This window comes from Barbatula barbatula (genome assembly GCF_947034865.1).
Source record: "Barbatula barbatula genome assembly, chromosome: 19".
NCBI lineage: Eukaryota > Metazoa > Chordata > Actinopteri > Cypriniformes > Nemacheilidae > Barbatula > Barbatula barbatula.
The window spans coordinates 16,732,905-16,747,728 of record NC_136782.1 but is presented as its reverse complement, the minus strand read 5'-3'; the positions used below and the strand labels follow the sequence as shown (position 1 = coordinate 16,747,728).

The following is a 14,824-nucleotide window of genomic DNA, read 5'->3' as shown; positions in this document are numbered from 1 at the left end:
GCAGAAATAACAGGCTTCAGATAATGCCCCAAGTATTTTGTTATCATTTCACACTGTGAATAGATACAGAAGAAGCTTAAAGTAATCGTTTACCTTTTTATCATCACCATGTTTCTCCATCATTGAAGGGAGACTGTATGTTCAATCTGCATTGTCAGGTTTGACGTCAGTGTTGATCAATATTAAGACACACGTTTGAACTAAGAAAATTTGATGTTGTTGAAGCCAAATGTGGCGCAACATGACTCAAGGCGTTTGAATGTGCACACACGCCATTGAGATTTGAGAGTCGGCAAAGGGAAAGATACAGAATTCCATTTCGGTCTATTCTGCACATAAATGCATGAATCATACAGACTTTAAAGCCTTATTTAAACAAAATCTTTATCTTTTAGAAAACAGCAAACTGACAGTTCAGATAGCTTGCGAGCAACTGTTATCTTCCCATTCCAACGCTCTATTCTGAGAAGTTCTTGGCGCATCATATTAGAGTGTACTATAAGCATTATTAATAAGATGAACTTCAATGACACGTTCAATCGAGCGGTTCAATCACATAAACCCCTCTCAAGGACACCCAGGACAACATTTTTCAATTTTACACTTTATAAAATAACCTAAACCTTGTTCTTTTATCACTTTCTGAACAGCCATTTTTCAACCACTCTATTCAGTTTTGCCTTTATGCGTCATTGGGTCGAAAAAAAGGCTCTTGACTTCGCAAAAGATAAGAAGGCCGATATGAAATCACCGCCATGGCAACAGTCACTGTGAAGTGACTGTGATGCACAGGGTTGGAGAGCCTCTGGGTAGCACATCTTTGGAGTGGTGAGCAGCGTGCTTGGGGTTCTTTTTTTAATGGTGACCCAATTCAGGGTGCACAAAACCCTTTAAACCCATCTCCAAAGCGATATGCACAGAACTTTGAGACTAAACCAAAAGAATCTGCATTTATTACAGAAGCTTATTCGGTGGGGAATTACATTTCAAACCAGCTTCTATAACTCAACGTTTCAATTTGAGGTCTGCTCGGGTCTGAAGTATCTTTAGCTGCTTTCCTGTAGCCGTGCAGACACAATCCAGAAATAATTTAGAGTTATGCTAATGTCTTGACTTTTGGTGCCCGTTGAGAATGTTACAAAAGAAAACAAAGTTCAAAAGGATGTCTTACTGACATATATGCCTAATGCGCTTCAGGCAACCAACCGCTTCTGAAGGATAAAGGAAACACGGAAAGCATTGTTACTGCTCCGCGCAATGAGAAAGGCTCAGAGAACATTCTTAATCATTCCGGAGGTTTAAACATAAGAAATACCTTTCAAAGTGGATGTTGAGTGAAATTATATTACCTTCGTCGCTTCTTTCAACTGTTTGATGTATGAATGTCATTACAGTTCAACAAATTCAATATTAACTTGATTAAGTTGATTCATTGCTGTTCTTGCCTACTTTCAGCCTGCTATTCATTTTCAATATTATAAAATCATTTGAACCTGTGTTGTTCTACTTTTCATAGTCTAATTTCATACATAATTGAAAAGGCAGACTATAGTGTTTTGATATCTTTCATCGTGTCTAGATCATTACCTCCGCCTTGTTTTTCCCACACAGACTTTCTCTCCCCTACAGCCAAACATTAACATATACAATTTTAGAAATGTTAGTATGCCGAATGTTCTAGTATATGCCAATATGTGCACTGTTAAGGGTTTAAGGTGAAAAAACGGACAAATAATTGTCATCTTTTCATCTGAAATGCTTCGCACTTTCTGTTCTCATGTGCCAATTGCGAGAGCCAAAATGAAGGGTATTGTCATAAACCCCCACGATCTGATAATTCCACAGACTGTCAATCTAGGTTACCCTCATTTCCCTTGAACACTAAAATATCAACACACAAACAGCACGCTGAAAATAGTAACCTAAATTAATTAACTGTGCCTTAAAAAATCCTGCTGCAGTCAATACGAGACCTGTACCATATAAAGCAAACGAAAAACATGAGACATTAGTCATATTTTGTTGAAGTGAAAATGAGCACACAAGGTTATCTGCATCAAACAGTACCAAATATGAGTTATTTTTCATGGTGTGACAGAAACTATTTCGGTGGGATTCTGATTTCCTTTAAGAACCCACACAATCTTGTTGATTTTTACAGAGGATAAAAGAAAACAGAAGCTTTCGGATACTCACCGAGTTGGCTCTCAGAGGAAGGTCTGTCGGCATCATGGATCTGAGAAGACAAATCATGAGACAACATTAGAGGCACTGAATGAGTGTTTACAAAAGTACCAGGAAGTAAATAAAAGTCTGACCTGGAGGCACTTAATACATCATTCTATTCTAAGACAATCCATCACTATTGGGCCTGTCAAGACCTCCAGCTAAAAACTAAAGAGGTAGAGGGGAAAAGAGAAAAAGAGGGGAGAAGAAGGACAAAGAAAAAAGAAATAAAAAAAAGAAAGGAGCAATTCCATTTAAATGTGAACCTTAAGATGAAAACATCTCATAGGGCGAGATGTCTATATTTGGTTTTTAAAGCACTTTTTGGTTTTTAAAGCATAGTTTTTTTTCTGTCAAAAAATGCATAACGGACCATATTCCTTATTAATGGGCACACGTAATTTAATATTTTTTGGTCTATGTAGAGTCATCCCTTTTCCATTTGTTTGGTGTTATTCCTTCTGGTCTTTACATTTTTAAGGGATATAGTTCGCCCAAAAATGAAAATTCTGTCATCATTTACCTCTTGTCATTTAAAACATGTGTCACTTTCTTACACAAAAGGAGATATTTTAAAGAATGTTGGTAACCAAACAACTGCGGTATCCATTCATTATGGAAACAAATCCAAAGCCTTTGTTCGGTAATGACAAGAGGACAAGAGTAACAAGAGGACAAGAGCCGATGCATTGGATAAAAGCGTCTGCCAAATGAATACATTTATAAGATCAACGAAGTATGATATAGTATAGAACTACCCCTTTAACTCACAAAAATCCTAGAAAAGAAATGTTGTCTCAAAAATGTGCATCTTTTTTTGTCACATTAATAACACAGGAATACTGCTCTCTTTTAAAATAGAAAACTTGCTTCGACTGATTTTTCATTGCTAGATTAGTAAAATATAAACAGATGATTTCATATATTTTCAATATTCTCTGAGAATTTATATTTCAAGTTTTGACATACATTATTATTATGGAATTGGCAAAAGCGGGATAGAGAAAGGGAGTTAGTCATTTCATGTTTTAGAAAACTATTCATACAATTAAGTAAATAAAATATAATTATCAGCTGTATAAAGATTCTCATATCTTTGAAAATTATTAACAAATTCAGCATGAAGTAAAAAATGTCTTCAAGTCCTCTTGGAAGGATTTTACTTAAAAGCTCATAGATCATTATTAAATCTTAACGAACAATCGGGAAATTCACCATTTAAGTTTGAGATATTATAAATCTAATGCAGCAGTTGAAAAGAGAGGCCGTTGGGATTAATTCGATCATGTAAAAAATAGAATGTGAAAACAGTGTGCACTAACCCGACATATGACTTCCCTTAATTATGAGCAGTCAGTAATAATGAGAACTTGCCCAAACAAGCATCAATAATAACACATTCATTTTGAGCAATGCAATTAACCAAAGCTCAATGCATGACGTTTAATCGATAACCCAACATCAAAAAGGCACAAAAAGGGAAAACCGTTTCCCACTGATAATTACGGCAATCATTTATGCTATTCTCGTAAATCCAGGGCCAGGAAGCCAGGATTGGATTTCCCACATGCATACATTTTTCATTTAATTAAACTCATAAAATATAAACCGCAGAAAGAATCCTTTGGCTTTTAAACTAATAAATCATGATTCATGTCATTTGTTCCCTCAAACTGTGTCTTTTCAACTCTGGTGGCTGATGCTGTTGTAACCCAGAGCACCCGGCACAATTAGACCATTAGGAGCTTCGTTCCGCCACAAGAGCTGTCAGTGCCGGCAGCCAACTGTAGAGGAACGAGTGAATCCAACACACATCCGGTTTCAAAGTCTGAAGGAGCGATCCCCCAGGCTTCAGCTCCTCGGGGAAAGCAATGCCCTGCAGTCCCCCTCATCATACTGTGGTATATTAGAGGATCAGGAAAGAAAGGTGATGGGTTTTGATTTATGGCTACCACTCTGCTAACAATTACTTTATTTCTGAGCTCCGAGCAGCCCTTGGAAAGCACAATTTAAACAAGTCATATATCTTTACATGAGACGGAGTGTGGCACATCATTACAGAGCTGGAGAGGGAGAGGCTGAATCATCAAGGTGACGTTGTGAATCATTAAACGCTTAGAGGTCCAAACCACAGAAGCCTGAAGTGGGAAAGCCGTCCAGATGATTCCCTACAGGACGAGCAAACCTAGATGACAGGGAAAGCCAGATGTTTCATTATGTCGTTCCTAGAAGAACCAGAATTTTAGATTTCGGATCACCACCACTGAGAGCCAATTACACAAAAGTGGCCAGAAGGTGTAGCGAGGAGCACAAGGAACTAACAACACCTCACATTTGCTGGACAGTCAGGGGGTCATCTCTACAAAAGTGTTACCAGAGTTGGTACCTATTGAACAAGTTTTTCTCTACCACAAATGCATAAAACTTATGCCCATGATCAGTCAACCAGAAACCCGGTAAAGAAGATATTTTGAAGAAAGTTGGTAACCAATTGTATGGACACGAAACAAATGTGATGACCAACATTCTTCAAACTATCTTCTTTTGTGTTCTGCAGAAAAAACAAAGCCATGTAGAAATGAAAAGGGGTTGAGTAAGTGATGACAGAATTTTCATATTTGGATGAACTATCGCTTTAAATAATAAATAATACCCAGAAAATGGAGAAGGGATAGCCTATGGATAATTGAAAATATGTATGCACTATAGATTATGCATATAATGGGATAATTCAATAGCAATTGCTTTGAAATGTATGGTTGTGTCATGATCCTGCCTCTCCTTGTCTTGGTTTTCGAGTCTTGTGGCAGGATCATGTCAGTCCCATGTGTTTTGTGTGGAGAAAGAGCATTGTTTTGGTTTGAGAAGCCATGCTCTCTCTCCGGTGTCACGTCCTTTAGCCCCGCCCCCTTGTTTCCCTGTTAGCAGTCCATTAGTGTTAGTCTTGTCTCCAGCCCTGGTCCATCTTTCCCTTAGTGTTTCAGTCCCCTCACCTGCCTCGTGCAATCCTCCTGTTAGCTTTCCCTTAGTGTTTCATCCTTGTCACCTGTGGCCACTCTCCCTGTGTCATCAGTCCTCGTCAGTGTTTCCCTTTATCAAGTCCCAGTTTCCCTCTGTCTCTTGTCGATTCATTGCCAATATTTGTTATCGTCATCCCTGTTGGAGTCACTTTATTGGATTACATGTTTATTGGATTACCCTGTTTCCTGGACTCTAGTTTGTGGACTTCTAGTTTATTTCTTATTACCCTGTTGTTTTGTTCCCCTTGTGGGAGGTTTTGGTTTACATTCTTGTCTTGTTTTAGTTAACGTTTTCCCCATCGAGGGTCTTTGTTTTAATAAGGTTTTCTTGTTTCTCAAACCGCTGCCTGCGCTTGGGTTCTGTCCACACACCGTAACAGAATGAATCGACCACAGAGAACCCAGCAGGCAGCCAGGGACCGTGAGCAGTCCTCTGCCAGCCAGGACCACCAGCATTGGTGGCAGTCGACTGCTGACTTAATTCAGCGGGGCGATGGTCCTTTCCAGCCTCAGGGAGATAGATCCCTTAGTGAGTATGCTCAAGCGTCTGTGGCAAGACGGGGTTTTCTGCCAGAGACGCTCATGAATGCCTACTTCCTGGCGGGCCTCGTTAAGCCTCCACCGTTGGAGGAACGGGAGAGGCTGATCCGGGGGTCCTTTCAGCAACTGGTCAGCAGTCTTGCCTCCAGCTGCCCCTCGGCTGCACGCTCTCTCCTGCCTTCGATCCCAGAGAGTCGTTCCCTGAGGATTGGGGTTTTGGGCGTCACCACAAGCTCTGCTCCACCACCAGCTAGCCTCCGTGGTAGGCGTGGACGGCGGGAGTCGTGGGACTCCCCGTCAGACTCATCCAGCATGGAGATAGTGGGGTCCCCCACCGCTACTCTGCAGCCGGCCACACGTCCTGTGAGCCGGTCAAAGAGGAAGAAGCAGAGGAGAGCTGCACCATCCTGCCCTGCCCAGCACCCGGTATCCAGCCCTGCCCAGGCGTCAAGTCCGGTGGTCCCGTCAAGTCCGGTGGTCCCGTCAAGTCCGGTGGTCCCGTCAAGTCCGGTGGTCCCGTCAAGTCCGGTGGTCCCGTCAAGTCCGGTGGTCCCGTCAAGTCCGGTGGTCCCGTCAAGTCCGGTGGTCCCGTCAAGTCCGGTGGTCCCGTCAAGTCCGGTGGTCCCGTCAAGTCCGGTGGTCCCGTCAAGTCCGGTGGTCCCGTCAAGTCCGGTGGTCCCGTCAAGTCCGGTGGTCCCGTCAAGTCCGGTGGTCCCGTCGAGTCCGGTGGTCCCGTCGAGTCCGGTGGTCCCGTCGAGTCCGGTGGTCCCGAGTCCGGTGGTCCCGAGTCCGGTGGTCCCGAGTCCGGTGGTCCCAAGTCCGGTGGTCCCGTCAAGTCCGGTGGTCCCGTCGGTCCCACCTGCACCCAGTCCAGTGTCAAGTCCTGCCCTGCCGGCCTTCCAGCCGGCGTCAAGTCCTGCCCAGCCGGCCTTCCAGCCGGCGTCAAGTCCTGCCCAGCCGGCCTTCCAGCCGGCGTCAAGTCCTGCCCAGCCGGCCTTCCAGCCGGCGTCAAGTCCTGCCCAGCCGGCCTTCCAGCCGGCGTCAAGTCCTGCCCAGCCGGCCTTCCAGCCGGCGTCAAGTCCTGCCCAGCCGGCCTTCCAGCCGGCGTCAAGTCCTGCCCAGCCGGCCCTCCAACCTACAAACCAGTCAGCCTTGCCCCAGCCGTTCCCTACTACGGCCGTCCTGTCATGCCCTACCCCTTCTAGTTCCTCCCACTCCAAGAGAGGTATCCCTTCCATGCCCAGACCTTCCTACCCCACCCCTCCGCCCAGCTCTAGGAAGCAGGGTCCTGTCCCTCCTAAGTCCCCACCCAGTTATAGTGTTCCCAAGTTTGTCCCACCTATTCCGCCTCCCCCCTTCCCATTGATGTTTATTTTATTGTCCAACCCCAATCCCTTTCTAGTCATGTCAGCCCTGCCCCTAGTGTGTTCTGTTCTGTGTTTATGGTGTCTGTCCTCCTGTCTGTCAGTCTTGTCATGTTTAGTGTGATCTTGAAGAACTCCTGGAGGAGTTCTTTAAGGCGGGCGCTCTGTCATGATCCTGCCTCTCCTTGTCTTGGTTTTCGAGTCTTGTGGCAGGATCATGTCAGTCCCATGTGTTTTGTGTGGAGAAAGAGCATTGTTTTGGTTTGAGAAGCCATGCTCTCTCTCCGGTGTCACGTCCTTTAGCCCCGCCCCCTTGTTTCCCTGTTAGCAGTCCATTAGTGTTAGTCTTGTCTCCAGCCCTGGTCCATCTTTCCCTTAGTGTTTCAGTCCCCTCACCTGCCTCGTGCAATCCTCCTGTTAGCTTTCCCTTAGTGTTTCATCCTTGTCACCTGTGGCCACTCTCCCTGTGTCATCAGTCCTCGTCAGTGTTTCCCTTTATCAAGTCCCAGTTTCCCTCTGTCTCTTGTCGATTCATTGCCAATATTTGTTATCGTCATCCCTGTTGGAGTCACTTTATTGGATTACATGTTTATTGGATTACCCTGTTTCCTGGACTCTAGTTTGTGGACTTCTAGTTTATTTCTTATTACCCTGTTGTTTTGTTCCCCTTGTGGGAGGTTTTGGTTTACATTCTTGTCTTGTTTTAGTTAACGTTTTCCCCATCGAGGGTCTTTGTTTTAATAAGGTTTTCTTGTTTCTCAAACCGCTGCCTGCGCTTGGGTTCTGTCCACACACCGTAACAGGTTGAGGGTTGTGAACTCATTATAAGAGCAATTCTTTGATGGCTGCTTTAAAGAGGATGAATTAAGACATGCAACTCTTCCGACAGGGTTAATTGTCTGTTATCAAAATGTCAGAAAAACACTCGACAGGGAGTTGAGTCAACAACATGAATCTCTTAACCCCCTTTAAAGCAAAAAGCTAAAAAGACTTCACAGGAGGGCCATGCACCTTTCATGTTTCTACTCCACTTTTATTCGTGTATTTCTTTCAAATGAAAGGTGTGTCATCATGGTGTCCCCCGGGTCTGTGTTTTCTTCCCCAATGCATCCCCAGACCTTCATATTATGTTACAGGGTGCCACCCGTGATCACAGCTCTCGTCTTCCATGAAGAAAATCTCACTTTCCAACACTCACTTAATTCCACACACGCCACATAATCACACAACAGGGGATGGATTTAAATCTGTCTGAAGACAGTGAGCAACAGGGGTTCCAGGCAGAAGAGCTGTCAGATTCTTGATCTAATTGCAACGAGAGGAAAATGTATGCACGGACAGAAAGGACCACATCAGAAGGTATTTCATTCAGTGCAAGGGGTGGATAGGAGGCACTGATATAATTGGCCTATGTTTCTTAAGTCACACTCAAGGGTTTTTTTTCTCCTCATCTATGTTTTCTTAAACCAAATGTCCATGACAAAATAGGCCATTATGACAGCGAATTAAATAGAATATAATACGGCTAGATTGGTTATATCATACACAACTGCAATAACCAAATCATGGTCTTGTATGAAATATAGCAAGCACATTAAAATAACAGGACGTGAGGGAACTTTCTAAATTATTAAATTCATCTGGACACTGGGCAGATCCTTTGATCCAAAGCGACCTACAGTGCATTTAGGAAATACATTATCAGTATAAGTGTTCCCTGGGAAATAAACCCACGATCTACTGCAGCCCTTCTCAAAGTCCGGACTCCGGGAGGTAATTAGTTCTGGACCCGCCAAGTGCCAAACAAACACACACAGGCACGCAAACCAGTGCAGGGGTCATTCTCGTTCCACGTGGTTTCATTTTCTACCGCAGAGCTGATAAAAGACATTTTTAGAATGTAATCAGAAACACGTCACGTGCTGCCTTGGTAACACAAGAGACGGAGCTATAACGCCTCTCGTCGCATTCATTAGCACGATTCAGCACCGTTAGACAACCGTGAAACATAACTGTCCGGGCGTCTCGTGTTTTTGCCGCCTTTAGCAGTGTTTACCAACTTCAGCTAAAACGCGTAGATAAAATGTCCCAGGTATCAACCCCGCCGGCGGATGGTTTTTCTTCTCAAATATGTAAATGAGAACGACTTTTGGCATTTTGTTAAATATACAGCGCTGTATTTGACAGTTAAGACAGTAAACGCAAGTACGACTAGATAACACCATGAATATGATGATAAGCATATGAAGAGTTGATTTGCAAAAAAAAGATTGGGCTCTTTTGAATACGTAATAATATAAAATTTCAGCTAACTATCACAATAAAAACATGATTAAAACTATTTAAATGGAGTTATCCGTTTTTCAAATGAACTCTTCATAAAGAGTTGATTTGTTATTTAAAGTTGTTTATTAAAAGCAAGTTTTGGAATAACTATTGTACCGGACCTTTGACATTGACGAGAATTCAGATTCTGACCTTTGAGAACCTCTGATCTACTTTATAGGAGTTGCAAGTGGGACACACTGAAACAAAAACACATATCTTACATTTATTGGCTAATAGAATGGGATTTTAGCAAGACTTTTAGCAACAGACAAATGTGACCCTGGATCACAAAACCAGTCTTAAGTAGCAAGGGAACATTTTTAGTAAAAGCCAAAAATACATTGTGTGGGCCAAAAATCATTAGGATATTAAGTAAAGATCATGTTCCATAAAGATATTTTGTAAATTTTCAACCCAAAATATATACAAATTTAATTTTTGTGAGTGGATGGCCTGCTACAGTGCCTCGGATTAACAACTTCAAAGGCGATTTTCTCAATATTTAGATCTTTGCACCCTTTACTTCCAGAGTTTTACACTCTTGTATCTCAATCAGATATTGTCCCATCTTAACAACCCATATATCAATAAAAAGCTTAACTATTCAGCTTTCAGTTGATGTAAAAATCTCAATTTCGAAAAATGTACCCATAAGACTGGTTTTGTTGTCCAGGGTCACAAATTGTTAAAAATGAAAAATGCTGAATTTAATGTTTTGCTGTCTTTTTAAAGGTGTTTTTTTAGAGAATCTATCAGAAATATAACATACACAACCATGTCTACAGTGGAGCCATTTCTATCTACACACACTGCAGGTCCCCTTTCTACAGTAGCCCTAAACAGACAAACTGGTTAGGCCTGGTTTCCCTCCGAGGTTTTTCTTCTCCTCCAATGGAGTTTTGGGTTCCTCGCCACCGTTTGCATACTGTTTTGCACTGTTTGCCTGGCCGGGGGGGCTGCTAGAATTTGGTAGTCTTATTTAATTAACACTGCATATAGGGATTTATTGTGTGTCTAATTTTTTGACCTGTGTTTTGAATTCCATAACCTTTTATGTTTTACTTATAGTCATTTTTTCTTGTACAGCTGCTTTGTAACAATGAAAATTGTAAAAAGCACTATATAAATAAAGCTGACTTGACTTGACTTGACAAACTGCTCTACAGAGCGCGTTTCGTAAATATGTTATCTCCTTCGGTAAAGAAACAAAAGCATGACGACATTTTAGTCCTGTGTCTGCCATTGAAGTGCTCCCGAGTGAGCCGTTGGTCTAAATTTCAATTAAACCTTTAAAGACAGCACAAAAAACTTTTTCTCCTGTCTCCTTGCCCACATAAGTGTCCGAAACAGCAAAACCTTTTAAATTCGAATGGCGAAAATATGATTTTGTCTCTTACTGCTGCAGTTACATACAGTACAATCCATCTATTTCTCACATAAACATGTTAATCTCAATGCAGACAAACCAACTGTGAATTGTGAATTCTAGTAAATAGTTTTTCAAATACTACTTTTATTAAAATTATAAATGAGTATATCTACTACTTGAAAACATGTCAGATTTACAAAAATATATTACCAACAGAAAGATATCAAATAAGGAATAAAAACAAACTCTATCCACTCTCATGCAGCACACAGGAAATTCAGAGACAAAAACAAATGCCTGCATGTCCTCAGTGCTTGGAATCTCAAACAAACTGCAAAATCCACTTGTTGAATTCTAACACAAATCTTTTTTTCTAGTTTTAGTTACAAGGCCATATGATAATTTAACAAATCAAGCCTCTTTCACAGCTGATACAATTACTATTCAATAGCCAATCGCAGGGTGAGAATTAACTTCACATCCTGTCTCATTTATACGCTTTAGTTTAAGAAACTGGTGTCACAAAGCTCTACAGAGGAGCCAGTTTTTCTCTGGTGCAGTTTTATCTGGTCTCTTGATAATCCACCGGGATGGCTGCGTTTCATCTTTTAGCGGTAGATCCTCATAAGCTCCAAAAGCATTGTTCCATCCCCAGTCCCATCTCCTCCAAATAAATGAACGCTCTTCAATGGGGCTCTGTGAGATCATTATAAAGGACAGTTCAACAGATGGTAAAACCCAGTGAAAGAACGCTGAGATTGAAAGCAATCCCACATAGTTTGAGTGACATTTGCCAGCTGTCTCTCGATATCCTTTGGCCAAACTAGCACTGACAGGGTTAGACAGGATTGTGGAGGTAAAAATTTGTCTTCTCACATGGGCATGACTGCTTGAAATTACGTGCCCAAGTTTAATTGGACTTCGGTTTAATGAGAACGCCCATCTTGCTTGCTCCTTAAGCAATTCAATCAAGGACAATCTTCTGAGACATCCTTAATTGACTTGACTTAATTGTACCGCCTTTGATTTCACCATACAGAGGCCAAGGATGGTTCCCTTTCTCTCTGTGTTCTCTTGATATATGGAAAAGTATTCAGGCACGACTCCGGCATCGACGCTCCGGCGACCTGTCGGGTTTCATTTACCCTGTGTTCCCTGAGCCATTTAGATTCCGAGTCTAGCGTCATTCAATGTGCTGTATGGCCAGTGTGGCTGGTTATTGAGAAAAAGGTTGACAGCAAAGGTCATGCAAGATTGAAAAGCGATGAAAAAACTGCACCGGTATATCTTTTATGAGGTGTGGGTTGTGTTGAAAATCACATGACTCAGAGGTTGTGGATTTGAGCCACATATTTCAAGTTGTAATCTCTGACCTGCGTCAACAAAGAAAGACAATTGTCCCCAAACATTATTTGCATGAAGCCACCTTCAACCATGTCCGGACGTGATGCCATGCATGCACACTGTGAACGTCAACGTGACTGGGATATGGAAAGGAAAGAGGGTTTCATTTAAATTGCCAGTAAAAAATAAAGACCTCATGAAGATTTTATGGGACGCTCAGGGGTCTTAACAGGAGGTATATATATACAGTGCTTAACAAATTCATTAGACCACCTGTTATAATAAAGGAAAAAATATATATTTTAGGAATCTGTAAAAAAAACTGGTTTAAAACAAAAAAATTAAATTATTGCCATTTATTAGGCAAATAAAAAACTGAAAGAACAAAATAATCACTTTTCATGTTTAAAGAGTCACCCAATTATTATACCCAAGTTTGAGACCGCACATTCAGCTTTTCACAGAAGTCATAAATCAAGCGTAACAATCAACCATTAAAACATATTATTCTATCAAGGACTGCAAGTAAATAACTGTAATTGGGCATCTGCATGAAAAAATATTAAAGTGCTTTTGCTTTGCTATTTTCTGCCTTTCTTGTAAAACAGTAAATTCTTGGATAACAACAACAATTATATTATTTAATTATATTTTAGCATTAGAAATATGTGATTCTGTGATTAAACAGCTCACACATACCGGAGGATTAACCATTACAACAAGCTACTGTATATAATATACATATGATGATATTATATATTATAAGTCATTCAATGTCTCGTCCAAAATCTAGAAATATGAACACCAACATTTCAAATATAGAGATAACCCTGACCAATATTACAATTAAGTTTGCATCTAAATATACACTGAAAACCAATGGGAAATTAAAAAACATGTTCTAGTTGTGACTTAAACTGCAATGGCTGTACCGACCCCAACACCATTCTTTTGTATTCATGATGTTACCAGTCAATCTTCTAGCCTTCATCCTCAAGAACGTGACATCAGTGTCCTTTCTTTGAAGAGGATTGATTTAACAGCAGGGGGTCCAGAAGAATCGTCCATACCGTCATCTCTCAAGTGAATCAAGTCAAGCTCCTCATCTGTTTCATGACTTCTGCTGTTCTCAATCTGTCTGAAAGGACCTTGTGGGAATTATCAATTAAAATGTCCTTCTCACTATTAGTACCCAGTATTGAATTCATTATCCATGAATAAGTGAACCTTCACCAAAGCGAGGGCCACAAACTGAACAATTTCGCTTTTAATTTCACCTCCATGAACAAGTGTGAAACATAAGATAAAAAAGGTTGAATTTTCTTAAAACCAAAGGACATAGTGGCACCTGGGTCAAAGTCTAAACACAAATTTCAATACAGCTATATTTTCTTACAATGCTCCTAATGTAGCGACTTTATCTCCTGCCATCAATCTCTGTTTCTCATTTCATCTGACCCAGAAATTCAAAAGCGTTTCTGCTAAAACCTCTTCCTTGAAAAGCTACATCACAAGTGTGAAACATAAGATAAAAAAGGTTGAATTTTCTTAAAACCAAAGGACATAGTGGCACCTGGGTCAAAGTCTAAACACAAATTTCAATACAGCTATATTTTCTTACAATGCTCCTAATGTAGCGACTTTATCTCCTGCCATCAATCTCTGTTTCTCATTTCATCTGACCCAGAAATTCAAAAGCGTTTCTGCTAAAACCTCTTCCTTGAAAAGCTACATCACACAACAACAACCTATCAGTAAAAAGCTGACATGAAAAAAGATGAGAGCACATTTCAGCCAAATTCAAGAAAATGCTTATTGCACGACAACAAAAACAACCTGACATGTAAAAATTGTATGTGCTACCAAAAACAAAATGATTACTGGGACATGTGACCAGCTCAATATGGTAAGCAGAGGCTACATGTGTCTGAGGTGCTGGTAAAAAGGTATGGCCCAGACTTCTGGGAAATGGATTAAATGTGGATTTATGGTAAAGATTGTACTCCAAGTTGAAAAGCATGATCGAATTGGACAAAATGTTTCATAAATTGACTTGCAAGGGATATAATATTTGTAGATCTTAAGCAGGAGAACATAAGAAATTACAGGTCATCCTACATTGAAAAAAATTAAACATGCAGTGACCCTTACCTTCGCTTGACTCTGAACGCCATCTTCCCTTGCAGCAATAAAGTGCACTGGGGAGGAAAACAAACAGAAAAACATCATGCCAGTTGCAAAACAAGACCAGAAACTAAGGTCTTTCTCGCGCCCATTATTAGATCCTGACAGAACTGAGAGCCAACCATATGCTGAACTAAAACACTACGCCTATGTAAACATTAACTGCTGCTTTTATAAAACTAAAAGAGGAAGTTCAAAAGCTCCATGTTTAGAGCAAAACCTCATCCTCTTTAATCTGACGCATTTATTGGAGATTTATGTCTGCACCAAATGTATTTTGCAAAGTTTTTCATTAGCACATGAAGAGCTTCTCACAAATTACATTGTCATTGATCGCAGGAAGAGAGTCGCTGCGCGAGAAGCCTCGAAATCGATACCGAGCGTCAAGCGGCGGGTGCAGGGATGACTTTTTCTGCCACTGAAATCGTTGAGAGTGAGCTTTGGCTTCT

The 14,824-nt window shown here is 41.1% G+C and overlaps 1 protein-coding gene across 1 annotated transcript in view; it reads right to left on the bottom strand.

The window, feature by feature from the left end:
* The window catches only part of b3glcta (beta 3-glucosyltransferase a), a 51,879-nt gene that overhangs the window by 28,735 nt on the left and 8,320 nt on the right, over positions 1 to 14,824 (bottom strand). Inside the window, exons 2-3 of the mRNA XM_079481878.1 lie at positions 14,343 to 14,389; positions 2,197 to 2,236 (exon numbers count right to left, since the gene is read on the bottom strand). Of these exons, the coding sequence (XP_079338004.1) occupies positions 2,197 to 2,236; positions 14,343 to 14,389 (87 nt within the window). The remainder of the gene's footprint in view (positions 1 to 2,196; positions 2,237 to 14,342; positions 14,390 to 14,824) is intronic.